This window comes from Sesamum indicum, linkage group LG9, assembly GCF_026168435.1.
Source record: "Sesamum indicum cultivar Baizhima isolate 11 linkage group LG9, ASM2616843v1, whole genome shotgun sequence".
In the NCBI taxonomy this organism is placed as follows: Eukaryota; Viridiplantae; Streptophyta; class Magnoliopsida; order Lamiales; family Pedaliaceae; genus Sesamum; species Sesamum indicum.
In genome coordinates this window covers 4,462,300-4,489,900 of record NC_142665.1, presented here as the reverse complement: position 1 = coordinate 4,489,900, position 27,601 = coordinate 4,462,300, and the positions used below count along the sequence as shown (strand labels likewise).

Sequence of the window (27,601 nt, the reverse complement as noted above, 5' to 3'; positions counted from 1 at the left end):
AAAAATATCGCTATTCATGCACTCACACATCTCCTCGCTCTCTCTCTCTCACACAAACACAAACATATACACTCTTTTTCTCTCTAGGATTTATTTTTTTTACTATTTAAATTTTCTAACATTTAAAAAAGAAAAAATACTCAATTATTTAAAATAAATTATTATAGTCACATTAAAATAAGATTGGTATTGATATTATATTTATCAAAAAAATAAATTCAGAACATTATAAATTATATAATTAGAAATAATCATTGTATTAACAAAGAAAATATAAACTATATATTTAAATTAATATTCGACTAGTATGAATCTACGTATATATTATTTTTATTCAAAAGTTTAAGTAATAATTCATCATTTTTTTTATTGTAAAAAAATTATCTATTAAATTTTTATTTTGAATGAAACTAATGTGTACTATTTATAAAAGCGTTTAAAAAAATTTAAAACAAAATGTGTCAAGAAGTAACAACTTATCTTATTCCAGTAGTCTCATGCCTATTTTAGTTATTTTACCAATAAAAGACCTTATTATGCCAAACACCCTAACATCTTATGTTATCCAAACACTTTAAAAGCTTATTTTTAAAATAAAATCCAACATCTCATAAGCTTCTAAAACGTCTTATAAGATATGTGAACTTATTACCGAAACACCCTTTAAATTGAAAAAAAATTTAACATATGGAACAAAAAATGCAATTTACCCCCATCATTTATGAGCCGAGTTCGGTGAATGTGGGATTGGGCTAAACGATACAGATAATTCAATCCAATCATCTGAAGTAAATATGGTCATATTGGATTTTCTATTCCAAATTGTTATAATTTTTTTTTATTCCATTTCACATATATACGCACGTATATAAATCTTTCTTTGTATAAAATAAGTGATGTAATATTTGTACACATGGCGTAAATATGCAGAATGCAATACAAGATACAACGTGAGTTACAATAGTGGAGTTATTAATTTTTTTATTACAAAAAATATATATATTAATATAAACTTTTTTAAATATATTAATAATAATATAACGAGTCGCGATTTTTTAATTAAATATTTTTTTTTTTAAAATGAAAAGCCCAAGTCGCAATTTGAAATTGTGACTCCAATTTGATTCCGTCTAACGAATAAGTCCCTCGTTAGTCACTAAGAAATAGAAAAAAATCTATATTTATCACCAATTGACCTATTACTGATTTATTGCCGGTCGGTTAATTTTTTTTATAATCAAAATTAACCTCATACGTCTTCACGCATTAATGCATGTAAGGAGATATGTCTTCTCAATTATAACGGTAGTTTAGTTGAAAAAAACTAATTGACCTGCAATAAGTCAGTAATAAGTTAATTGAGAGTAGATATTAATTTTTATTTATTTTTTATTTTGTTAATATCAACAAATTCAGTGATTTTGACTAATAAAGGGACTTATTTGTTAGATTGAAACAAACATCAATGATACAAAATGTAATTTTCCAAACTATATAAAATCTAAATATAACTATATTAAACCTCAAAGGAAGAAAATATAATTATCCTCAGATATTATTATCATTGGACATTATTTTTGCAGCATAACAATTTAGTGTAATTCATTTTTTGAAAATGGGATGAGAATCATTATTTACAGTAAAAAATTAGATAGTAATTAGGGTTAGTTTCGATTTACCATCCTTAAAGTATACCTAACGTCGCAAACACTTTTTTAATGTTCGAAATATACTAAAAAACCTCCAATTGATTTAACGCCGTTAATAAAATTATTAGATTGATGCTAATGTGGCATTGATGTAGTTTTGATGACTGTTATACAAATTTATTGGGACTTTATGAATATTTTTTAATTTATTCTAAATTTACTAGTTTTAATTTGTGACTCATTTTGGCAAAATTTTAAATTAAGTAACAAATCATAAATAATAAATTAAAATAAGCTTATAATTAAACCTAAAGGGAAAATATGCTATATTATTTTTTGGTGCAATTGTCTTGATTTTTCAAATATAACATTTTTTTTTTGTTTTTCCGGGTACAAATACACATAACAAACGAATATATATATATATATATATGTGTGTGTGTGTGTGTTTAGGGGATAAAAATACCAAAAAAAAAAAAAAAATTCAACGAATATTTTCAATTGTCATAGAAACTAAATTAGCGCAAGTCTAACGATTTTACTTACGGCGATAAATCATTTTTGCACGTTTTAAACACATCGTGTGTTCTACTTATTTTGATGTAAAAAAGAACATTAAAAATAAAATACTTACTGCATAAGCCATAACTAGTTATGACATATTTAGTCATATTTTTTAAGTTGGAATCTTTTATTTAATAACTAATGTCATGTTAATAAATTTCAGATCGTTTATTCGAAGCTGACGATACCTACTGGTAGTTTTTTTACTCTATGTGGGTTTATTGTAATTTATTTGTCACATTTTATTTTAATCAAATCGATTAATGTATTGCTCGTTTGTTCAGTTTATAAAAATATTGATATAATAATAATGTAATTATCGCTTCTATAAAAAGAAATAAAACTATACTTTGTTTCATAAAAGAAAAATCATACAGTACATATGGTGATATTGTTGAAGCACTCACACTCACATTAAATACTATAATAAATCAATAAAATGAGAAATTAGGTTATTGTGTTAGGTTTAAAGTATAGTTGCAAAAAACTAAAATAAATAATTAGTTTATTAAATAAAGAAAAAATATATAAGTTTGACTGATTTTTCTTTCACACTTTTTTCGTAGCGATTTAATAATTAATAATAGAAAATGGTTTTTGAATAAAAATAAAAAAATAAATAGAAAGTATTATAATTTAGTTGCCACCCAAATCACAGCTAATCGGAAATGCCCTAATTAGCCCCACCATTATCATCATAAGCCCCTCTCCCAATATATTTTTTCCCTCCTCTTTTGCCGCTTCCAGATATTGTACGACGCGCTTCAAGTACTTGTACATTCCCTTACTCATTTACAATAAATACATACACAAATATACTATACCTATGTATCGCTATATATAAGCATAGATTATACACACCTCCAGTGCGTGTGTTTCTGTGTGTGTGTGTGAGAGAGAGAGAGAGAGAGAGAGGGGATATCATAAAGGTGAGCGCCACCCCAGAACACAAAATCAAAAACCCTAGTCCAGAATCGCGGTGACTCAGTGCAATGGATGCCGAGTCAACTCAGCTTCAGCAAGCCCAACTGGCGGCGATTCTGGGGCAGGACCCGGCGCCCTTCGAGACCCTGATCTCCCATTTGATGTCCTCCGCCAACGAGCAGCGCTCCCAGGCGGAAGCGATCTTCAATTTGCTCAAGCAGAACGATCCCAACTCGCTCGCGCTGAAACTCGCCCACCTACTCTCCTCTTCCGTCCACCTCGAGGCGCGCGCCATGGCTACTATCCTCCTGCGGAAGCAGCTGACTCGGGATGATTCCTTCATCTGGCCGCAACTCACCGAGTCTACTCGATCCGCCGTCAAAAACATCCTACTATCTGCTATCCAGAACGAGGAATCCAAATCCATTATTAAGAAGCTCTGCGATACCGTTTCGGAGCTCGCCTCCTCGCTCCTCCCCGATAATCAGTGGCCGGAGATTTTGCCCTTCATGTTCCAATGTGTAACTTCCAGTTCCCCGAAATTGCAGGAATCGGCTTTCTTGATGTTCTCTCAATTGGCTCAATTCATTGGAGAGACTTTGATTCCGTATATTACCGATTTGCATACCGTGTTCTTGAATGTGCTGAATAGTTCTCCCAATCCGGATGTGAAGATTGCCGCTTTGAGCGCGGTTATTAATTTTATCCAATGCTTGTCGAGTTCGAATGATCGGGATAGGTTCCAGGATTTGTTGCCGGCCATGATGAGGACGTTGACCGAGGCGCTGAACTCGGGGCAGGAGGCGACTGCCCAGGAGGCTTTGGAGTTGTTGATAGAGTTGGCTGGGACCGAGCCCAGGTTTTTGCGCAGGCAGATTGTTGATGTTGTGGGGTCCATGTTGCAGATAGCCGAGGCCGACAGTTTGGAGGAAGGCACACGGCATTTGGCTATTGAATTTGTGATTACTCTGGCTGAAGCACGGGAGAGAGCACCTGGGATGATGCGCAAGCTGCCACAATTTATTAGCAGGCTCTTTGCTATTTTAATGAAGATGCTTTTGGATGTTGAGGATGATCCAGCGTGGCACAGTGCAGAGACCAAGGATGAAGATGCGGGCGAGACAAGTAATTATAGTGTTGGCCAGGAGTGTTTGGATAGGCTGGCAATCTCCCTTGGTGGGAACACTATTGTTCCCGTGGCATCTGAGCAGTTTCAAGCTTATCTGTCTGCTCCTGAGTGGCAGAAGCATCATGCGGCGCTCATTGCCCTTGCGCAAATTGCGGAGGGTTGTTCGAAGGTATAATTATTTTAGGTTTGTCATTGACTGATGAATATAATTTTGCACGAATATTGATAACTTATTGCCTACTTATTTCCATGTCTCATGCAAATACTGTCTCATGTGTCTTAGTTCTTTTTCACATGCTAAAGTAATCAGACTTTTTAAAACAGTGCTGTTATCTTAAGAGTTCAATGTAGATGATTATTATCATTAGGCAATTCGTTAAGTTTATGTGTAGTTGCTTTTGGAGAATCCAAATGTTGTTTGCTTAGTTTGCCTAATTATTTAAACATGTACAAGACACTATCACTTGTCCAAAAATGGAAATATGGTGCAGATTTATTTTGATATTGGCTTAATTTTATTCCTAATATCTTTCTTTTTACTTAAATTGTTTCCTGTTATCACGAATTATACCTGATAACTGTATGGCGATATTTTATTCTAGTATCCTTTTATGCGGCATGTTTGCTGACTTGTTTAGTACTTTTATTTGCATCGTGGCTCAATGTTATTTCTTGAATAGCTTTACTGAGGATAAATTGCTGAATTAGCGAACTTGTTTAGGAAAAGTTGTTGATATTTGGTTGATTTCATGGTTTAACAAAGACATTGGGTTTGCTGGTCTATTGTCCTTTGTTATTTGACATATTTTCTAACGTAATTACTACTATAGGTGATGATTAAGAATTTAGAGCAAGTGGTGAACATGGTCTTGAATTCCTTTCAACATCCTCATCCTCGTGTAAGATGGGCAGCTATTAATGCAATTGGTCAGCTGTCAACTGATTTGGGCCCAGATTTGCAAGTTCAGTTCCATCAACGTGTGCTGCCGGCACTAGCGGCAGCAATGGATGATTTCCAAAATCCTCGTGTTCAGGTTTGTGAGTTCCATTGGGTTATCAACTTTTCTGCCCTTCTGTTATATACTTCTGTAACTAGCATAATGGTCTTCCACATCCTTACATATGAGCTTGTTGAATTTTGGTACAGAGCTAATGCAAAATATGTCAACCATTCTTCAGTCGGGTTTTTGTTTCTGTCTTTTAATGATCTGATTCGGTTATAAAGGAAAAGAAGGATTCTGCTTTCTTCTCTGAGTGTTGAACGAGTCAGTTTGAGGATTACTTTTACTTTCTTTCCCATATAGTTGTTGTCGGTCATTATGCTGGATAGAGAGGCCTTTGGCTTATTTCTGCTCGTATAGTCCGCTTCAGTGTATTTAGTCATTAGTAATTGAAGGAATGCAAGGAATGTACTGTGGTTTGTCAGAGGATTCTCATTAAAAGTTGGTATCTAAATCTTATTACAACCATATTCTAAACTTGATCTTCAAGAACTAGTCACTAGGCTTGGTTCGTGCAGCCAACATATTAATTTGATTCATCACATATCTGCCTGCATACTGGCCAGTAGAAAATTTTGATTTATTGTTTGTCTGCAGTGTGCCATATATGTTGTTTTCTAATTTTTCCTCTAAAGTTCAGGAACATTGATAAATTAAAGCATTTTTTTATTAACTTCATGTCGGAAGAAAAATTGAAGTTGACAAAAATAAACTATTCTTCTGAAGAAGAATATGAGCTGATTGAAAACAAGCTTGGTTAATTTGCATCTAAAGTGTGGAAGGATATGAGAGATTCTTAATGACATGAATTTCTTTGATAGAACAGCTATTTTCTTGTTTCTTCACTCTTGGAACCTTATTCTCACGTGTAGTAACTCTCATCTGGAGATTGTGAGCAACCATCTTGTGGCTATAATTTCATAGCATTGATGGGATTATAAGGTGAAGTGTCTAGAGGCCTACTGTATGTTAATGTTTGGCCTCCCATTGTTTCTTTTGGAAAAAGCTTACTGTCCTTAGTCATCAAATATGTATGTTATGCTTCACAGTTGACTTATGTGATGCTTTTGCATTTTCTTCTGTTTGGTCATCAGATCTGGTCCACCGTTTTTCTTCTATCCAGATCATGTGGATTTTGCTATAATTGATTTTATAAATATTACTAATTCTCTTACAAGAATTCCTAACTCCTTAATCACAAGGTGGAGTTCATGGTTCTGATTTACTTCTTGCATGTTTGGGTGAAGGTGCATAAAGTTTGTAACTTAGTTAACTTTTCGACCAGTATTATACTTAAATTGGAGCATTGATGATGCACATTTCTCTTTCTGGATGGGAAAGGAGAGTCCCACAGAAAGAGCTTACCTGACCATCAATTTGAATTTAAACGGAAAAGAGAGCGGCTGACCAGTCTACACCAACTCAAGAAATGGGTTTTGATTGGAGGCTGATAGTTATTTATAGAAAATATTCCAGACAACATTGCACGTCAGGAGGTTTTGCCTGATCTTTTTGGTGTTTTTGACTTGACTTGATTGCCATTCAGATACCGTTGTTTGCTTTGGTTGGCGGAAACCAATGCAGATCAATTGACGGTATTGCTTTAGGTCAAATATTGATAGAGCAAAACAAAAACAGTGATAGGGCTGGGAAAATTGGTAATTGTTTATTTAGTTTTATTTTCTAAAAGTGCACTGTGACTTATAGCTGCCTTAACTTATTGCTGTATCGATTCTTCATTTCTTGCTGACATTGTTAAGGTTTTTATTTCTCTATGATTGTGTTCTTGTCTTAATCAAACTTAAGGTTCTAATGTTCCATATGTGCCAGTTTTCATAGTTATAGTTCTTTTATTCATACTTTGTTATTTGCATTATTGTAGGCCCATGCAGCCTCAGCTGTGCTCAACTTCAGTGAAAACTGCACTCCGGAAATTTTGACACCTTACTTAGATGGGATAGTGCATAAGCTGCTTCTACTGCTGCAGGTGCAAATAGTTGAGAGCATACATATGCTACAAGATGGGCATTGACTATCTTAGAGCAGATGAAATATTTTTTAAGCTGTTTGTGTTGTATAAATTGCAGAATTCCAAACAAATGGTGCAGGAGGGTGCCTTAACTGCTTTAGCTTCAGTTGCTGATTCATCTCAGGTACACAAAAGTCATAAAGGTTTTTTCAGTTATAATATTGTTGCTTTGCATATGTGCTGAATCAGCGGATGTTGTGACAGGAACACTTCCAGAAATACTATGATGCAGTCATGCCTTACTTGAAAGCTATCTTGGTGAACGCAACAGACAAGTCTAACCGCATGCTTCGTGCTAAAGCAATGGAGTGCATCAGCTTGGTTGGGATGGCAGTTGGAAAGGATAAATTCAAGGAAGATGCTAAGCAGGTAAAATATGACTTCTGGCATGTGAATCTGTCGTTTTGCTCCTGATGTTTCTTCTTACTGTCTTTTGTAGGATTGGACTTAGTTACACTTTCTCTAAACTCATAGTACATAGTGTTATCAGCCTGAGTCCTAACCCAGTTGCACCCATGATCTTATTGAAATTAATCTTTCGTTAGGCAGCCGATTTAGGTTAATGACCCTGCATTATGATATATATATATATTCACTATCTTTCTTTTGTTTTTTCAACTTCAGGTCATGGAAGTACTTATGTCGTTGCAAGGATCACCAATGGAGACCGATGATCCCACTACTAGTTACATGTTACAAGTATTTCCTAGTCCCTGGAGGTTGAGGAGCTCGAATCTCCTTGTATGATTGCATTTCCAAGACCTAACCAATATCTTTTGTTCTATTGTAGGCATGGGCCAGACTTTGCAAGTGCTTGGGACAGGACTTCCTACCTTACATGAGTGTAGTCATGCCTCCTTTGCTTCAGTCTGCTCAGCTAAAGCCTGATGTGACCATCACATCTGCTGATTCGGATAATGAAATTGATGACTCGGACGATGAAAGGTCTCCTTTATCCTTATATTTCCATGTTTTTGTCTTAAAGTTTATTTTCAGTTTTGTTGCTTGTGAGGTAGTAAAGACAACCAAAATATATATTGAATCTGTTATTTGTCTTGTCTGATGAAATCGCATCACCCTGTTGATGGTCTTTGTAGAACATATGTTGTGAGTTAATGAACTTATACTAGCAACTCGTTTTGTGTCTCCTTGATCTTGCACAGAGTAATTAGTTTCATTCTGTCACACTGTTATTAATAAGGATATATGGTTGGTTATGTTAAGCTTGCACTTCCAATAATGTTTCAGCGGGATCTTGGTTGGAATAATGATTAAGACATGTTAGAGTTCTTCAACTGGTGGAAAGGGTTTGATTATTGTACTGTAAGAAGGCAATTTTTCTGGTTCCATTTTCCTCAGAGTTCGTGGTTTGCTGTTGTATGTGATTGGTTAGTTTCACCAGCATACATTTGATATGCAGTATATTGACGAAGAATTGTTGTATTTCCCGAAACACATAAAAATAAAAATTGAATAGGATATACCGTAAAAGCCATTGAGCTAAGAAGTTGTGTCGATAATTTTGTCTAGTATCTTCATTTACGCTTAAAAAGTTTTTTGTCGAAGAAAGTATATTATTTTCTTTTCTGTATTCTGGCGTATTGTCTCTTCCAGTTAGGAGTTAACTTAGCTTGATTATAGCTTGGAGAATTCAGCCCTATATTACATATTTCCTTTTAGTGGTTGATGCTATGGCGAAGGGGGGGGGGGTTGTTTCCTGCTGTCTTGTCCGCAAGGATTATCTAATAGTATGGGACGCTGAAGCAAAAGAATGCCTGTTTATTATCATCTCTTTCACTAAATCGTGATTCATTTTCTACTATATTGCAGCATGGAGACCATCACCCTTGGTGATAAAAGGATAGGGATTAAGACTAGCGTCCTTGAAGAAAAGGCCACTGCCTGCAATATGCTGTGCTGCTATGCTGATGAGTTGAAGGAAGGTTTCTACCCATGGATCGATCAGGTTGGCAAAGATACATTGCTTATGCCTTGTGCCCTGATGGTTGATAACTATTTGAAGTTCTCATGACTCGTTGTAATTGGTGTAGGTTGCCCCCACATTGGTTCCTCTCTTGAAATTTTATTTCCATGAAGAAGTCAGGAAAGCTGCTGTTTCAGGTAATATAGGTTTTATTTTCGACTGTTTTCCTAGTCTGCAGTGTTATACATGTTCAGCAATGTTCTCTGTTTTTTCTAGCAATGCCGGAGCTACTGCGGTCTGCAAAATTGGCTGTTGAGAAAGGGCTTGCTCAGGGCCGTAATGAGACATATGTCAAGCAGTTGTCGGACTACATTATTCCTGCTTTAGTGGAAGCTTTACATAAGGTGGTTGCTACAGTAAATTAAATAACTTCTGTTTGAGAAACGAACTAATTATGATGGGGATGCTTAATATGTGGGTAGTGATATATAAGTTCTCATGTCTTGCAGGAGCCCGATACAGAGATATGTGCAAATATGTTGGATGCACTGAATGAATGTCTGCAGGTGGGTCAGTTTTTCTGTAAAATTAAAATATACCTTGAACTGCATTAATAATATACCATTGAAATTGTGAGCATGCAGTATACATGAAGAATTTTTCGTTGACCTCCTCATTCCGACTTGCATAAAATGTTAAACCAATTGTTTTTATCTTTGTAATTGTTCAATATTTGGGCCCCTCATCCTTTGTGCTGCCACAAGTCACAAATGCAAAAGTGTACTAACTTGATTTTATATTCTTGTTTGAAAATGCTGTTTTGTTTCTTTTACCAGTATAAAAGTAATATACAGATTACGATTTTGGCATCTCCCCGAAATGCCATTAAGGGTTTTGCACCTTTAGGAGGTTTTGCTGTATATTTTGGAGCTTATCTTTGAGCTCCTAACTGCAGTTATTTGTTTTGCGCTATTTCTGTGTTTCCCGCCCTTCTAGGAGCTTTCTTGCTTATAAATTTACTTAACTATGTATTGTCTAGAAACAGTAGATTGCCCTCCAAGTAATTTGATTATGAATTGGGTGACAACTAGAAACTAATTAGATAATTTTAATTGCCTCATTTATTTCATATTCTAGAAGTTTCAATCTAAATGCCATTGGTACTGTCTTATCGTTACTGAGTTTTTTTTTATGTGAACTTATAATCTCTGCTCCAGATTTCTGGACCACTTCTAGATGAGAATCAGGTTAGAAGCATAGTGGAGGAGATAAAACAGGTCATTACGGCCAGCTCAAGTAGAAAAAGAGAGAGAGCTGAGAGGGCCAAGGCTGAAGATTTTGATGCTGAGGAGGGAGAATTGCTTAAAGAGGAGAACGAGCAAGAGGAAGAAGTGTTTGACCAAGTCAGTGTTTTATTACTCTTTGATCCTCAGATATGATTGCCTATATTTGGAATTCTTTGCAAGTTGTTAAATGATGTCAAAATTCAAGACTGAGAATTTGTAACTTGGTCTTGGTGGTTCAGGTTGGTGAAATCTTGGGAACCTTGATCAAAACATTTAAGGCCTCTTTCTTGCCTTTCTTTGATGAACTGTCATCATACCTGATGCCAATGTGGGTATGTATTACTTACTCAGTTGCCATGACATTTGTTACCTTTCTTTTCGTCCCTTCCTTTTTTTCTTTCTTTCTTGTGTTGAAGAGGAAAGTGCAGAAGGAATTCTGTAAAAGAATTTTAACAAAATTGTAAGTTGATCTGTATCTGCTATCATTCACCTCGTCATGACTAAGGTTGTTTTTTCTTGCAGGGAAAAGACAAGACAGCTGAGGAGAGAAGGATCGCTATTTGCATCTTTGATGATGTGGCTGAGCAATGCCGTGAAGCTGCTTTGAAGTACGTCCACATACCATTGCAAATTCTGGTTTTGGTTCAAATAATGAACCTTCTAATGCAGTTCTTTTATGCAAATCAGGTATTATGATACGCACCTTCCTTTCCTCTTGGAAGCATGCAACGACGAAAATCCAGATGTCCGCCAGGTGTGCAAACATTTTGCATCATAATCTATATTCACAATAATGCTATGTGAGCTTTTCTGAATTGCCTCATTGCTATTCTCAGGCGGCAGTGTATGGGCTTGGTGTATGTGCAGAATTTGGTGGTGCTGTATTTAAACCACTTGTTGGAGGTAAGATTTTCTTGCACATCGGGTTGTAGAATAGACATTTCCAGCTAAGTATTTTACACTAAACTTGCTATTTAATTTGTCCAGAGGCTCTCTCAAGGCTCAATGTTGTTATAAGACATCCAAATGCGTTGCAGCCAGATAATGTGATGGCATATGATAATGCTGTTTCTGCTCTGGGAAAGATATGCCAATTTCATCGCGACAGCATTGATTCAGCTCAGGTATTTGTTTCACAGAGAATAACTACTATAAGTATTTCAAAGGTTGGTTATTGGAGGTAGCATGATGAATATGATTATTCCGTGACCTGCTATATGTGAGCTAACATTAGCTCACTTGAATAAAAGATATGAGCTACTTCTTATCTTGATAACTTGAAGTTTCTAATATACTTGAATATCTTCTCCCACAAACCTGAAGGCTTAAGTTCTTTATTGGGGTAAGTAGGTTTAAGAGTATGATATGATGTGCTTCTTGTAATGTTTGTCTCTCCTCTATATGAAGTGATTCTCAGATCCTCAAATCATGCTAGATCCCAAGTAGACATTGTCTCAGTTCTATCTTTGATATGTAGTTAACAATCAAAGTGCAGGTCCTTGTGCTCAGTAGGTTTCTGCACAAATAGTGCTTATAGGGTGTGTTGATAACAATAGCTGATAGGATCTTTCTCTTGCTCATGTTGACTGGATTTGTTTTGAAACCATCGTGTGCTAAAATAGATCGAAGATTGATGTTTGGTCTGCTTACTACAGAAATCAAGATGCAGTATTCAGTTTGTTGTGAATCAAAATATTTGTTTCTGACACAACTATGCCTGGTGGTAGCATGACCTTCTCATCCTCTCATCTGGTATTTCATAATCCAGAAATCTCTTAAAAGCTAACATAGATGGTTTCAGAATGTACTTATATTGCACCTTTTAAACTGAGTTAATTTTCGTGTATTGTGCGTGGTCTCTGGCCGTCCGCTCCTATACTCTTTCTTGCTTTATGCTTTAATTCCAGGACATAGTTGCTTTATTTGTCCAGTATAGATGATTTTGCTTGTTTTCTTCTTTGTCTGGCAACTTAATTTGGTGCAGCACATTTTCTCTCTGATTTTGCTTTGTTTTTGTCCTACTGTACCTGTGTGTTGCCCCACATAAAAGAAAAAATGTTGAAGATACCTGAGCATCTTTTTCATTCTTGGTATTATCCTAACAGTGGGAACTTTAACAACTTCATGCTGGTATTTTCATGTTTCCATACAATTCGTCAAAGTCTTAATTCCAGATGTTGCTTATAGGTTGTTCCTGCCTGGTTGAGTTACTTGCCAATAAAGAGTGATCTTATTGAAGCAAAAGTTGTTCATGACCAGCTCTGCTCAATGGTTGAAAGGTGCGGACTGGTCGCTAGTCTAGCTTACAATTTTCCATTTCATATCTTGATTTCTGTCACATATCAACGATGTTCTTTCCCTTTCAGGTCTGATAGGGATCTTTTGGGGCCCAACAATCAGTATCTTCCTAAAGTTGTCTCTGTATTTGCTGAGGTTAGTTTGGAAAGCCATTTGGGTACCAAGAGATGGGCACCAATACATTAGTCCAGTATACAAGTGTATATACGAAATATCGTGAACTTGTAAATTTCCTAAGTTGTTTGCATATTTTTCAAATGTGAAGCTTCTCTGAACATTCAATTTCGGAAAGAAGAAATACGAGCTAGAGTCTATATCTATTGCTAATATATCTTTAAATTGAGAATACACGTGTCTTCATCAGTATTGAGATATTATTCTGTTGCAGGTTCTGTGTGCAGGCAAGGATCTGGCAACAGAGCAAACTGCCAGTCGAATGATTAATTTGTTGAGGCAACTTCAACAGACGCTGCCTCCAGCGACTCTTGCGTCCACATGGTCATCCTTGCAGCCTCAGCAGCAGCTAGCACTGCAATCAATTTTGTCATCATAGTGCTCGTGGCTGATAAAGGACAACTTGTTCATCTCAAGTCACTGCTTGTGTGCGCTCGCGTTGTGCCTCATGTCATCATATATTTGTTCCTCAATTCTTTCAGATGAGAGATGTCACAGCATTCATTTTGCACATGGTTTATGCATCATCAACATGTTGGATGGTCGTTTGGTGTCTGAGTGTGAATGCATTTTGAGAGTAAATGTAGACTGTGCTGTATAATGTGTATAAATCAGTTGTTAATTGCTTCTTGGAACCAAAAGGAAAATTCGGTCTACCACCCGGCGGAAGGGGCTCGTCGTGATTTGTGAGGTTTTTTTCTTGGTGAATTGTGATATTTGGGGGTTTGTCAGAGAGGCAATACCTGTCGCAGTTTTGTTTCCATCATGCTGTTCTTTACAACAATACAGATTGTTAAAGAACATGGTTTTGGCTATAAATCGTTATTTATTTTGTTAGATTTGAGCATCTGTGCAGTATTGATGGAAGTCTGAATTCTGGTTCTCAACAAATAGTTGTGTATTTCATTTGCTGTTATCTCTACTTTATTAGGTAAAAAGTGGTGTTTATGCTTTGTAGTATAATACTTGTACTTCAATTTTGTATAAATATTCATACTTGCTAAGTAAAGTATCTAATATATGCACGTGAAATATTTGATGACTATTACTTTATTTTAACAAAACTTTTATCATGTTTATTTACAACTTAGAAATTATATCTGTTAATTTAGCTATTAAGAAAATTAAAAAAGAGAAATATTTCAATATATTATGAAAATACTAATAGGTGTTTCAAAGTGTGTTATAAATACAAATTAAACAATAATAATAGAAAAGATAATGTCATAATCAATTGTATTGAGTCATTTTGTAATTCTTTATAATCTTATTTTAGACTATACGTTCTTATTGTATATCATATAATTGATGCTTTATTTATTTAATGTCATAAGACACTAATTTTAGTTATATCACATGAATCAATTTCAACCTTTTGTCAAAAATAATCTCCTCTCTGTTCTAAAATTTTCCAGATATTAAAATAATATAGCAAAACCAATTTCAACATTATATATTAAAGGTGTAATTTTATTATACTAAAACCACACATAAATATGAAATTTAAAATTAAAAAAAAATGAAAAGAAATAAACATAAATTTTATAATAGTAAACCTCTTGTGAAGTAAAATAAATTGCAGAGATTTTTTAATATTTATTTTTAGGAGAAAAAAAGAGGGGAATAATAATAGGAAAGTGGAAAGCAGAGAGAGGATGTAAATGTAATGGGTGTGAAGCCACGTCATTTCCCCTTACCTTTCCCTTTCTACAATAAAAAGTCGAAACATTTGAATCAAATTCTCTCTTACTACACACTCTCACTTCTCACCACTGTTTACATTACTACACACATTCACTACATTATTTCTTTCTCCTTTTCTCGTTTTCACTTCTGCCTTTTTCATTTCATTTACTACAGAGGTATACTTATTAATTGCTTCCATAAATTCAGATAAAAAAGCGAAAAACTCTGATGCCCACTTCATTTATTTCCATGATTTTGTGTTATTCTGCGATTACAGATGGGTCACCACTTCCATTGAAAAGGGTTCGGGTTTTTGTGCTTTCTTTTGTGTGTGTGTGTTAATTTTTTGTATGTGTTGTATAATCTTGTTCTTATGTTTTAATTTTAGATGAGAAATTGAAAGTGTGAAAATTCTTTGTTTCATTGATGTTCTTCTGCTGCCGTGAACCTTTTTCTTTGTTTGCTGAAAGAATATTAAATTGGGTTAAAGGGAATGGTATTCATTCTTGAATTGAGTTGGTGTAGTTAGTTTACTGACAATGTTGAGCTGTTCCCATTTATTTATAGGAAAGTTCCAATCTTGCTGTTGTAGTGACACATTTTTTTTTTGTCCAAATCTGCAGCCGACAAACGCAAAACTAAAAAAATAAGAGAAAAAAAGGAAAGGTGGTTCTTGGTGCTTTTGTTTTATTTCTTGAGTGGGGAGGAACTAGTGGTTGAAATGATCAAGTTTTCTATTTTGTGGTTATGGGTATGAGAGATAGCAAACTTAATGGAAGTAGTTTCTTGTGCCGTATCTTGAGCCATGGTTATTGGTTGGCAGTATTTGATAATTATTGCTTTGCAATTCCTTTTAAGTTGCATCAACTTATTGCTTTTTCATTCCTCTGTTTCATGTACTCTTCCTCTTTTCCCAAATATGGTCTTTGTTTCTTCTTCTGGCTGGTACGGTGCCAACATTTTTGGAGAACAGGTGTCTTCCTTCTAGTTGTGGCGGAAAAAGAACTGTTTTACACATTAATCTGATTGCATTCAAGGTCACAATCATGAATATTTCAGGGGGGGAGGCCAGGAAACTCACAAGTCAAGATATACAACTGGTAAGCTCTTGAGCGTGAGATTTTCTTAAATATTTTGGATTGCAAATGGATTTTATGTCTGTTTATCAGTAGCAGTGCAGTCTATGTAACACAGTTTTAAACTTGGATTTTTTCCTTCTGGACTTACTTCCCAGTGATGAGTTCGAGGAGGTTTATGTTCGTAATTATCATTTACTCATCTATTTTTCTTTCTGAATATATAATTGCTACCTGTTTACCCTCCAGCTGGCAAAGAAAAATTTGTTAGTTCTATTGCAGAAATCAAAATCAATGAAGAACTTTTAGTTTCAGTTGAATTTTGACTTTAACTGGACTCTTCTGATTACTTGATAGAAATAAACAGTAGGAAATATGTGATGCTTTACATGTGGAGCCTTTTGTGGCACGTTCTTTTCTAGTAGAAACTCATTTGGAGAAAAGGCACGTGACTTTGCTTTTTATTTAAGATGATTCAAGAATGACATTTAACATGATCTTTAGCTTTTAGTCTAAGAAAGACTTTTGGCACCCTTTCTTAAAGAGGAGATTGTTTGAAAGATGCAGGAGATAGCAAAAAGGTAAGCAAATATTATGATTCTTGGGGATATCTCTGCTGTAGTAAATGCTTGGTTGTCTTTTTGAAGAAGGCAGGCACGTTTTACCTCAAATCCAAAGGAGGAATTAAGTCATTAATGAGACGAACAAAAGAAAATGAATATATTTAACTTTGTTACACAATTGCTGTAAAATGCATATGGCATGTGAGGTACGAGTTCCCTTCACGATGACGTGTTGCCATTTTGTTAGGATATGGTTATGGGATGGTTTTGTGCTATTGGAGTGTCAGTTAAACCCACCTATCACACCTGCTTCCCTTCACAAACTGCTTGCAGGCTTGAAATACAGCTGAAGTGCGTATCGCTATACCACAAGGCCAAATAATGATTTTCAATTGTAAACTTTGACGAGTGTACTCATCACATAAATAGAAAGAAGCTGGGGCAATGGTTATGAAAAATTTACTTTAAAATTTAAGTCACAGGGATGTTTAGATAATGTCAAGTGGAAGACAATTTCGTGTAGGTTACAAGGGAAAAACTGTTTGGTAGGGAGATAATGAGATCCAATTTGGTGGTAAGTGCTAGTTTCTTATTATTTTGGTTCTATCTATTCCTATCTTAGGTACAAAATCGTATACAGCGGTGTCTCCAGCATTACATGAACAAAAAGGAAGTCATAAATGCTCTCATCATTCAGGACAACATTGAGCCGCATTTTACTGAAATAGGTATTTTTTTATCTGCCTGCTACTTGTAAATGTTTATTAATGATATAACCTGGTACACATGTGTTAAATAATTCTACATAGTTATCCATCTTTCTGGCAGTTACTGTTATTTTCTACCCATGACTGTTTTGAGAGAGAAACAATAGGGAGTCTAGATGTATTTAATGAATCCACATCTGTTTGTATCAACGTCTTTGTCTTGATGCCTATTTTCCTAGTTGCGTCATTGTGTGCATTCTGGTCTAGTGGTCCCACTGTATTGAATATGGTGAGGAGGTTTGGAGATGCATTTATTTTCATTGATGTGTTCATATCGGACTCTCAAGATCTCAAGATTAAAAGGGTTGGAACAGGATAGCACATGATATGGACTTCTGGGCCGCTGCTGTGGAGCACTCATATTTGCTCAGAGGAGATATTTTGATGTTCTCTGTTGTATTAAATATGTATTCCAAATGTCTAAGAGAGAGAATTTTTATTGAATTTAGATCTTTTTATCTCCAAACCACATACTTCTGGTTTGACTGATGTGAAACCACTGGTTGGTTTTATATTATTTACAACAGATATAAACACCAGTATTAGAGTAGAGAGAGAATAATGGTTCCCTGAACATTTAATGTCTAGGCCATTTCACTTGCAGTGGCTTATGTTCAAGCTATGATTCCACGTGTTCCACTGATAGATACAAACTAATTAATTTTTCTCGTCGTTATTGTAGCTAATGATTCTTGCTTTTCATAGAATAGTTTTGGTATGCTCAAATCTAATTTTTACAAGTTTGGATTCTTCAAGCACATATTATAATTCCCCGTTCCGACTCCTCAGATGAAGATACTAGGGCCGCAGAATTTCATCAGAGAACATGCAAGCAAGTTTTCTGAGTGTCTCAGGTTCTGCGAATAATGCTGCTAAATCCTAGTCCCGAAATCCTTCTAATAATTATCCATGCATTAGCTGGTGTATTCCCAATTCCTGAGCTTCTCTCCATTCTTCCTTAGTTAGAATTCAGATTTTTTATCATCATATATTATTAATTCACTAGTTACCCTCATCAATAACCTTCTACTGCAGATCACTGGTTTCATTTGTTGTTAACATTTCAACTGAGCAAGCTGAGATAGTCCCTATAGATGTCTGACAGTTATTAAAAAGTCATACAAAACTTATCAAAGCCTATGTTTTCATTTGATTTAGCTCAATGAGAAAGAACTTGCTCCAGGTATGGCTGCAAATAATCACATGGTAGTCTACAGTTTACAGAATCATCTAGGAAGCAATTTGTGGCTAATGAATGGGTATGATGTACTCTTTCTCAAAGATGGTGGCCTCCTTTTCAGTGGTAAAAAGGACATTGTGTGATGGTATGATTGCACGAGCTCCATTAGTGTCTAAAATAGAAGAAATGATCTCTAGTTTGTGAAAAGAAATATTCCTAGAGTCTATAGCATTCCTAAAGCTTTTCACACACTTACTTCAGTTTGACAAATTGGAGTTCTTGATACAGTTAGCCAAAGTGATTAAATCATATGAGTTTTTGAGGTATTTTCATATGGAAAACATTTGGTTTCTAGATCTCCGTTGACTTAAATTTTCCATTAGCGGAAAAACTATGAAATTGAAGATAGGACCATAAGTTTGCTGCATTTTCATGGAACTACAAGATTGCCATCCTTTATAAAAGGTGTTGATAATGCTTTCTACAATCTGTTAGAGGATGCATATAGTAGGAAGTTATCTTGTGACAGAAAGATGGTGCTGATTTGATGAGACCACTATTCATTGTTGGAAAAGAAACTAGAGTGAAGTTGGGAATACATGCACTGACCTTTATTAGTGGGTAGCCAATGAAGTATCTTTTTTGTGCAATTCACTTATATAGATATAGATGTGGTTTCTGAATATGCTCATGAAGCGTCTGATAAACTTTGACTTCAACAATTCTAAAAGATAGGGTTGCCTTTCATGGTGCTTTTGGCATTTATCACTATTCTAGGTGAAGCTATGAAGACTCTGATGTACATCAGTAAGATTAATTCATACGTTTGGCCATTCATCTATGAGTATTATCTAAAATCTTGATTACTTCTACACAGTTAGGTCCTTTTACACTCACAGGATCTACTGAAGTCATGCTTGAAATTGAAGGGAAGTTATTTATCCTTGGGATTTGAGAACAGCAGGAAGTGCTATTTCCATTATTTCCTGTTCCATTTGCATTGTAATTTCCTTTGGTACCTTATTTGACTTACAAATGGAATGATGCATTGACTATTCCATTCATATATAAATACTAGCAAATGTGTTCTTGCGGTTCTTGGATGGAAAGTAACAATAAGTTGGAACCAGAAGCATTTTTGCCTCTCTAATGAGTTGTATTGAGTATGTTGAATTGAAATAGTGTTTCTCAAAATGCTTTGGTTTTTCATATTAACATTTGTGTGGCTGTTTTTGGACTCAGTCATAGATTGATTTGACATCACCTTATGCTGTGTGGTTATGACCAAACCCAAACTTAACCCATCTTTGTTTGAACCTGTTACATACATGAAGTTTTCTCAACCCATCTTGAATAACCATTCTTTTACTGCCCAACCTCTGCTTGAGCTGCCCATTATCCACTCCTAATAAGCATGTGTCTTAATAAGGACAGAAGTTTATAACAGGTGGATCTATGCAATATTTCATATTAAAGCATACATTTTCTTCTTGCCTCCTCTCTTTTCACGTTAGATTTCATTATTGCTAGCATCTCCATGGAATGCCTGTCTCACTTATTTGGACTTCTCAGCCTTTCACATGTGACGTGAGTTACACCAATGTTGCAGTTTTATGGGTTTATGTTATATGCAAGTCTCTCCTCTTTGTACTATTTGTTGCTTTCTTTTCCAGTTTGGCAGAGGCTTGAAGAAGAAAATCAAGAATTTTTCAAGGCATATTATATGAAGTTATTGGTGAAGGACCAAATAATGGAATTCAACAGGTTGCTTTCACAACAGGTGGAGCTGATGCATCGAATCGGATTCAGTGGGATTCCTCCTATGTTCACGTCAAATGGATCGCATATTTCACCATGTAATAAAGCTTTTCTATGTAACCACTTCAATGTGTTTTAACTGTTTTAAACAATTGCTACACCTTGTCCTGTTTGAAGATGCTTACTTAGTACGTCAATCTTACAGCACAGCATATCTCCACATCCTCTGCTGCACAAAATGTCAGAACTCTGAAAACAGAGGACATTCAGCAAGCAAACGTGTTTCAAAATTGCAGACCGGCAGTCCCATCGTATCTACAAGGAACCGTCGACGGGTCTGTTCATAGTAGAAAGATTGATGTTTCTCCAAACTTGTTCTTGTCCCAAAACTCAAACGTGGGGTTGGCTCAAACTATGAATGGGAAGATTGTTAAGACAGAGGGTGGTTATGCTGGTAGTTCGCCTTTTGATTTCAGTCCGCCTAGCAATTATCTGGAATCACGTCCGTTGATGGGTGATGCATCTGTCTCGTCTTTCAGTAGTGTAGATTCTAATGCGCAGCATCTAAACGACACAATCTTGGATGGTGACACTTCTTCCTTTGGTTTTCTGCCACAAATTCCTCAGAGTTTTGGTCTCTCGGACTTGACAGCTGATTTTACAAGTAATTCTGGTCTGATCTCCCCCCACACACACCCCACCCCACACACACATGCACACACAAATTACAAAGAAGGAAAACAAATTTATTCTGACCTTTTTCAGCTAACAATATGTTGGATTTATGACTCTAGTTTTGGCTAGTTTCCGTTTTGCTTGATGGGATTTTAATGAATTAAATCTATAGAAACTTCAAAGTCTTAGTTTGAGTAAAAATATCAATCAGTTCAGGATTTGAAAATTTTGCACATTGATAGAGATTGTTCAATTGTGGAATTTGTTTCTTTCTTTATTTCCAAAATATGACAGTGACTTTTTATAATTGATTCTATTGGTAGCATCGCATAGAAAGTAGGTATTTCACCTTGATAGAGATTGTTCAACTTCATTCGGTATTTATTCGAGGATCTGGAACATGAACCAACCATATGAACTAGATTAAAATCATTGGATTATGATCCGTACGTAATATTACACCTCGTCTCTTGACTCCTGAAAGAGTTTCACAGTCCGAAAGGGGCAAAAGAGAGAGAGATTTAGGGAAAATTATCTTAAAAATGCAAAAAAAAATGAAAATGAAAATAGGGTTCTTCTGAAAACATTAGAAAAGTAGGCAGAACCCGCTATTGGTTTTAGGGGGTTGGGCCGACAACCTGCAAATATTTATTTTTTTCAAAAAAAAATTATAGAACCGCTGTGTGCGTACTTTTTTGTTCAAAAGAACCCCATTTTCATTTTTTTTTTTTTTTCATTTTGAAAATAATTTTCCCAAAGATTTACCCAAAACTTTGTACATCTAACCGAATCATTCATATATGGACTCATTTGGTTCTTTTGAATCTTGCTCGAGCCAATTGTACTACATCGAATTGTTTTTTATGAAATAATAGTTTGACTAACATGATTGGCTATATCAGTCCTCTATGTCGTAGATTTAACTGGAAAGCTACTTTATTTTTTAACGCTGAACTTTTTGTGCCTTTGCAGATCTCCTTGAGAGTTACTGTAGGCCTCCATTTCTAGCAACAGACGCCAACAACTTCATGGATCCCCATGGTGGGTGATAGCACCAATCTCAAGAGTTTGGGATCCTTCCATCTTGATATATGTAAATAATGTATGTATTCTGACATCCAGGAAATGTCGAGAGGTTGGAGGACCCTGAATCTGAAAGTCTGAGATATCAATGCTTCGGCGGAGACTAATAGAATGATTCTGGTTGGTTTTTCTCAACTTATAGACATGATATATAAGAAACTGCACATCTTTCAGTTTTCCTACCCGATTCATATAAATAACATAACTTCTTGTCTATTAATGGTTTCCATGTTATGCCACCGTTACGTCTTGCCTAGTTATTTACTAGAAATATGAATTTCGTGGTAGTGGACGGTGGTGTTGGCCACGTCGTTTTGTGGGGTCATTCTGTAGTCACACCCGGTCCACTTGTTACCCTTCCAAGGGGATGGTCGGTTTCCTTGACTCCTCCGCTTTAATCCAAATGATATTGGATGAACTGTGGGAGGCTCCCATACCACATCAGTTAGGAAAGGGTTCACGAGCCTACTGGTTTGATATCCCTCCTTAGTAGCCGGCTTTTTAGGGATGGATGTGCACTTGTGACGAAGTCGTATCAGGGCACGACCCTATCGATGCCCAGAGGACGGATCCATGTCTGAGCAAAAGAGAAGGGTCTCCCAAGAAGGGCCCACACACTTGAGGGAGTGCATGGATTGGGTCAAAGGGAATGTAAGGCTAGAGTTCCTCGACCTCTTTATACAGCATAGTGGTGTTCCTCCTTAGTAACCATTTTTTATGGATGGATGAGGGCTCGTGACAACAGTCTCCACTAAAAACAGCCCATCCAAGAATCAAACTAGTTTGTGGTTGCTTGCCAAAAAGACAGAAAATATAGGATAGTCGTTAGCCGACTTGCTTAGTGGGAATCTTAATAGTATCACAATTTTGTCTCTAGAAATATTATCATGTGCTGCAGCGAGCGAAGGTGAAAAGAAAACCTTCTCTTAGAGCCCTCATTTTCCGCGCAATAGTTCTATGCTTTCGCTAGGATATTATGTTGCCGAGTTTAGAAAATATCCTCTCCTTGATGTTGATTTCTGGCAAATGGATCTGTAAGCAATTAAGATGTTTGGAGAATTGAAAACAAACGTAAACTGGTTATTGACCGGATGTTGTTCGAACGTCTCACCATTTACGATTTCCTATTTACTTCTATCCGATTGTCATGCTGCAGGATGAACCATGCATTGGGGATGGAGGTTCTTGTACATTTGGCTTCATACAGACAAAATTGCTTCAGGCATCTCAACTGGCAGTAGTTTGATGTTGGGAGTCGAGTTAGATTAATGTCTTGTTTTGCTTTTGGATGTTTGGTTGTGCTTTTGTTAGGTTGACATGTAATTATGGGGATTATGTAATGTTGCTAGTCTGCAGCTGTACAAATAGGGCAATGTTTGTGTACATTTCCTTTGCCTTAGAAGTGATGTTTTGTGGTTCAGAGGCTGCTTCTTGTTCACTTTTCATCGTACCTACATCAGACATGCAGCCCTTTTGCTGGCTGCGTTTCGCATTTTCAAGGTAATTTGGGAAGGTTCTCTTGCAGCATTGGGATGCAAGGAGGATATTTGTCTATATCCACTTTTTCAACATCACCACCAAGTGGCATTGTTTTCAGCATGCCAAACTTACATATTTAGTATAAATTCAATTTTTTTGTACCGTTTGGCCCAACTTTGAATAATTACTTTTAAATTAAATTTTATTTATCATTTTGATAAAATTATAATTTTTAATTTTATTACAATTATTTTTCATCTAATTTCTTGTGACGCTATTAAATAAAAATGCTTAAACATTAAAAATGAGGTTAGTTTTGAAACTGAGCTGCAATTAGCATTTAGATAATCAACTTAAAAATTGTAAATTTAGATGCTGTAATAATTTTTTCTAAGATCAATTATTTTAAAGTTAATTAGAATTAAAAGAGTATTTATAGTGTTATTTTGCCCATGACAAGTACAATGATTTTACCACAAAGGGGCTTATTTGAATCACACGTCCTTAGAACATTTCAAATTTACACATTTACTATTCTGGGATTTGCTTTTTCCATGATTTATCATTTTTGGCTCCAATAGTTAAGAACACCAATATTTCATAATTGAAACGTAGTGGGCACATGTGCGATCAGATGTTTGCTCTAGTTAGAAAAGAAGAAGGGTTGTCATTTATAGTTATGATTTCTTCCATTTTATAATGATAATCACATGATGATGGACAAACAAGAAAACACGAATAAGGAGAGCAACACTAGCTTGACTAATATGAGCATACATCCTTTGATCTCATCATAATAAGAAATTCAGAACATTAGAGGGCAACACAACATCACAAATTTTTACCAATTCCTCAGCAAACCTCAAAAGACCAGCAATACATGAAAACTTAGTAAAAGTAATACACAAATGGATAACAACAGTGGCCAATCTTTGCAAATCTGATGGAACTATAAGAAGCCATTCACAATTAATAGTCTTCACCTTCCTCTTCATCGTCAACACCTTCAGCACCGACTTCTTCGTAGTCTTTCTCAAGAGCAGCCAGATCTTCACGAGCTTCACTAAACTCGCCTTCCTCCATTCCTTCACCGACATACCAGTGAACGAAAGCCCTCTTGGCGTACATCAGATCGAATTTGTGGTCGATGCGTGAAAAGACTTCGGCGACAGCAGTGTTGTTGCTGATCATGCACACGGCTCGCTGTACTTTGGCAAGATCGCCACCGGGTACCACTGTTGGAGGTTGGTAGTTAATTCCACACTTGAAGCCAGTTGGGCACCTGTTCAAGAACAGAAAGACGGGGATATTTTCAGGATCATCTAGTTATCACCAAGGAAAATCAACAGAATATTTTCTACATCAACAGTACTCAAAGCAGGAAAATTCCCAGTATCCAGGATATTATGATAATATATTGCTACCATTTCCCACTAGGAATTGCACATGGTGCTTAGTTGTTGGCACATGAAGAGGCAATGCTGCCAGTAGGGAAGCTATATAGTAAATTTTGACAGACTCAAATTTCTTGGGTTATGATTTAGACTAATCTTAATTAGTCATTGGCACTGGACCACACAACTGAAAAAGCTTAGTTGATTTTCACATCCCACGCAAGAAAAATTGCTCTTACTCTAAGCATCATGAGAAACTGAAGTCTAACACACGACGAAGTGGGCATTGTGAATTTATAAATCTTGTAAATTATATTTTAGGTGAGAATAGATAATCATGCTAGCAAATGTAAAGCACATCCTTACCAGTCGACAAACTGAACTGTCCTCTTTGTTTTGATGGTAGCAACAGCAGCATTTACATCCTTGGGAACAACATCTCCACGGTACATCAAGCAACAAGCCATGTATTTCCCATGCCTTGGATCACATTTAGCCATCATACTTGAGGGCTCAAATACTGCATTTGTGATTTCAGGGACAGATAGCTGCTCATGGTATGCTTTCGCAGCTGAGATCACAGGGGCGTATGACGAGAGCATGAAATGTATACGAGGATATGGTACAAGGTTGGTCTGGAACTCTGTGATATCTACATTAATGGCTCCATCAAACCTTAGAGAAGTAGTTAGTGAAGAAATAATTTGAGAGATCAACCGGTTCAAATTGGTATACGTAGGCCTCTCAATATCTAAAGACCTCCTGCAAATATCATAAATGGCTTCATTGTCCAAGAGCACTGCAACATCCGTGTGTTCAAGAAGGGAATGAGTTGAAAGAACACTGTTGTAAGGCTCAACAACTGCAGTGGATACCTGCAACCGGAAACAGACCCCTCTTCTTGTTACATTCAACACATGCAAAACTCAAGGCTGGAAATAATTGACGCTTCTTAGACCATGTGTATAACTCAAGTTTTACAAGACACTATAAGTTGGACTTGATTGAACAAATAAATGAAATGTCAAGATTAAGCACCTGAGGAGAAGGATAGATAGTGAAACCAAGCTTTGACTTTTTCCCATAGTCAACAGACAATCGTTCCAGGAGCAACGAACCCAATCCAGAACCAGTACCTCCACCTACAGCATTGAAGACCAAAAAACCTTGCAAACCTGTACAGTTATCAGCCAACTTCCTCACTCTGTCCAGGCATAGATCAACAATCTCCTTTCCCACTGCAAAGAAATCAGCATGCGCGAATTACATTGGAACTCATTTGCAATATTTGAAGATATGACAAGTAATCCCACAAAAGGTTCTAACAGGACAAGAAAATTTTCTGCTGTAAATGTTTTTATATCTTGTAGTCAAGATTACCAAAGTCAGAATATCAAATACAAACATCAATGTTCTCCAAACTCATAGTACTTAACACAAGAACCAATCTCTTTCCTACAAATCCGACGTGGGTTTACCTGTATAATGGCCTCTAGCGAAGTTGTTGGCAGCGTCTTCCTTTCCAGAGATGAGCTGTTCGGGGTGGAAAAGCTGGCGATAACCCCCTGTTCTGACTTCATCAATAACAGTAGGTTCAAGATCAACAAATATAGCTCTGGGTACATGCTTGCCCGATCCGGTCTCACTAAAGAAGGTGTTGAAAGCATCATGTGCCACACCCACAGAGGTGTCACTGCAAGCCCATATACAAAACAATGCATCAGAATTCACAATTCAACGATATCTCAAAATATGGTTTTAAGTTCCATCCGGGCATTTGATTTCCTATCTTTAGAACAAAATCACAAACGCAATCCAACCCCCATCATCTTCTCAAACTCAAAACACAATCACCCAATTGCCTATAAAAAGGGTAGATCAGCTCCCCAAGAACTTAACATGAAAGCAATCAAAACACTATATCCATCACACATCCAAAGAACTCCAAATTTCTCAAGGACCCTAATTCGGAATCCCCGAAAATTCAAAATTCCCATACAAGCAAAAACAGAAACAAAAAAAATAAATAAATAAACGAAACGAAACGAAACACCGGACACCAATAATTGAAAACAACTTGCTTCCTTCCACAGATAAACACATATAAGAAAGAAGAAAAAAGAAACACAAACAAAATACCTAGGCATCATCCCATCAGGCTGAATGCCATGCTCAAGACAATAAAGCTCCCAGCATGAATTTCCGACCTGAATCCCAGCTTGACCTATGTGTATGCTTATAATTTCCCTCATGTTTATCTTTTCCCGAGTGACCTCTCAACAATTGCTCTTCCAATGCCAAAACGCCCAGACCCTTTTGCTTTCTTGGTCCAGGCAAACCCTTCTTTCTTGTGATGACAACAACAGAAAATAATGAGATATTTGTTTGGCCCTCCCCCTTTCTTCTCTCTCCTCCTTCTATAATATATATCTACGGTGTTGACTGCCAATGGAAAACCAAAGGAAAAAATGGTAGGGGAGAGAGAGAGAGTGGGCGTGTGCGAATAGAGAAAGTGGGATTTGATAAATGGGTTGGAATCCGAAGGCCCGCCATTTGTTGCCAGCCTCATCCAGCCTACCCCCCACTACCCCACCCCCAACTTCGTCATCTTGTGGTTGCCCTTTGCAGCTTCCGTCGGCCAATTATTAAATGTCCTAACTGCCCCCCGACTTTTTTAAGATATATATAATTGGGTAAACGACCCCCCTCTCCCCACATTTAACATAATTATAAATATTTTTTATTATTTAAAATATTATTTATATTATTTAAATTTAAAAAAAAACAGTCCTTAGACCATAATATAAAAATTATTACTCCACCCTTATTGATTTTTCAAACAATAAAAGGATATAATTATGTCAAATCTAATAAAAATTGGTTATAATTTATCTTATATAATTTGAATTCGAAATAATGATTTATGGATAGAAGTTTAAATATCTACATGTGAAAAGCCACG

General features: G+C 36.1%; 3 protein-coding genes across 5 annotated transcripts; 2 read left to right on the top strand and 1 right to left on the bottom strand.

Moving 5' to 3' along the window:
- Positions 1–3,070: 3,070 nt before the first annotated feature.
- LOC105170596 (uncharacterized) lies at positions 3,071–13,815 on the top strand. Its single transcript, XM_011091425.3, has 20 exons — positions 3,071–4,435; positions 5,097–5,300; positions 7,150–7,254; positions 7,355–7,420; positions 7,501–7,665; positions 7,921–7,995; positions 8,087–8,241; positions 9,127–9,262; positions 9,348–9,417; positions 9,497–9,624; positions 9,730–9,786; positions 10,438–10,623; positions 10,746–10,838; positions 11,029–11,114; positions 11,194–11,260; positions 11,343–11,409; positions 11,494–11,630; positions 12,694–12,785; positions 12,873–12,939; positions 13,193–13,815. Exons 1-20 carry the CDS (start codon positions 3,206–3,208, stop codon positions 13,355–13,357), a joined length of 3,351 nt encoding a protein of 1,116 aa, XP_011089727.1. The 5' UTR covers positions 3,071–3,205; the 3' UTR covers positions 13,358–13,815.
- An 868-nt stretch (positions 13,816–14,683) lies between these two features.
- LOC105170595 (uncharacterized) lies at positions 14,684–23,186 on the top strand. Of its 3 annotated transcripts, none has more exons than XM_011091424.3 (8): positions 14,684–14,840; positions 15,638–15,764; positions 16,926–17,031; positions 19,924–20,106; positions 20,214–20,672; positions 21,656–21,724; positions 21,806–21,886; positions 22,923–23,186. In XM_011091424.3, the coding sequence occupies exons 2-7, from the start codon at positions 15,711–15,713 to the stop codon at positions 21,871–21,873; spliced, it is 939 nt and encodes a 312-aa protein (XP_011089726.1). In that variant the 5' UTR covers positions 14,684–14,840; positions 15,638–15,710; the 3' UTR covers positions 21,874–21,886; positions 22,923–23,186. The 3 variants fall into 3 exon arrangements, with proteins under 3 accessions (XP_011089726.1, XP_011089723.1, XP_011089724.1); XM_011091421.3 differs by having other exon boundaries at positions 20,214–20,681; XM_011091422.3 differs by having other exon boundaries at positions 14,828–14,967; positions 20,214–20,681.
- Positions 23,187–24,003: 817 nt separating this feature from the next.
- On the bottom strand, positions 24,004–27,137 carry LOC105170594 (tubulin alpha-5 chain). Its single transcript, XM_011091420.3, has 5 exons — positions 26,779–27,137; positions 26,118–26,332; positions 25,678–25,877; positions 25,006–25,514; positions 24,004–24,527 (listed from the first exon to the last, which is right to left on the bottom strand). Exons 1-5 carry the CDS (start codon positions 26,889–26,891, stop codon positions 24,215–24,217), a joined length of 1,350 nt encoding a protein of 449 aa, XP_011089722.1. The 5' UTR covers positions 26,892–27,137; the 3' UTR covers positions 24,004–24,214.
- Positions 27,138–27,601: the final 464 nt, after the last annotated feature.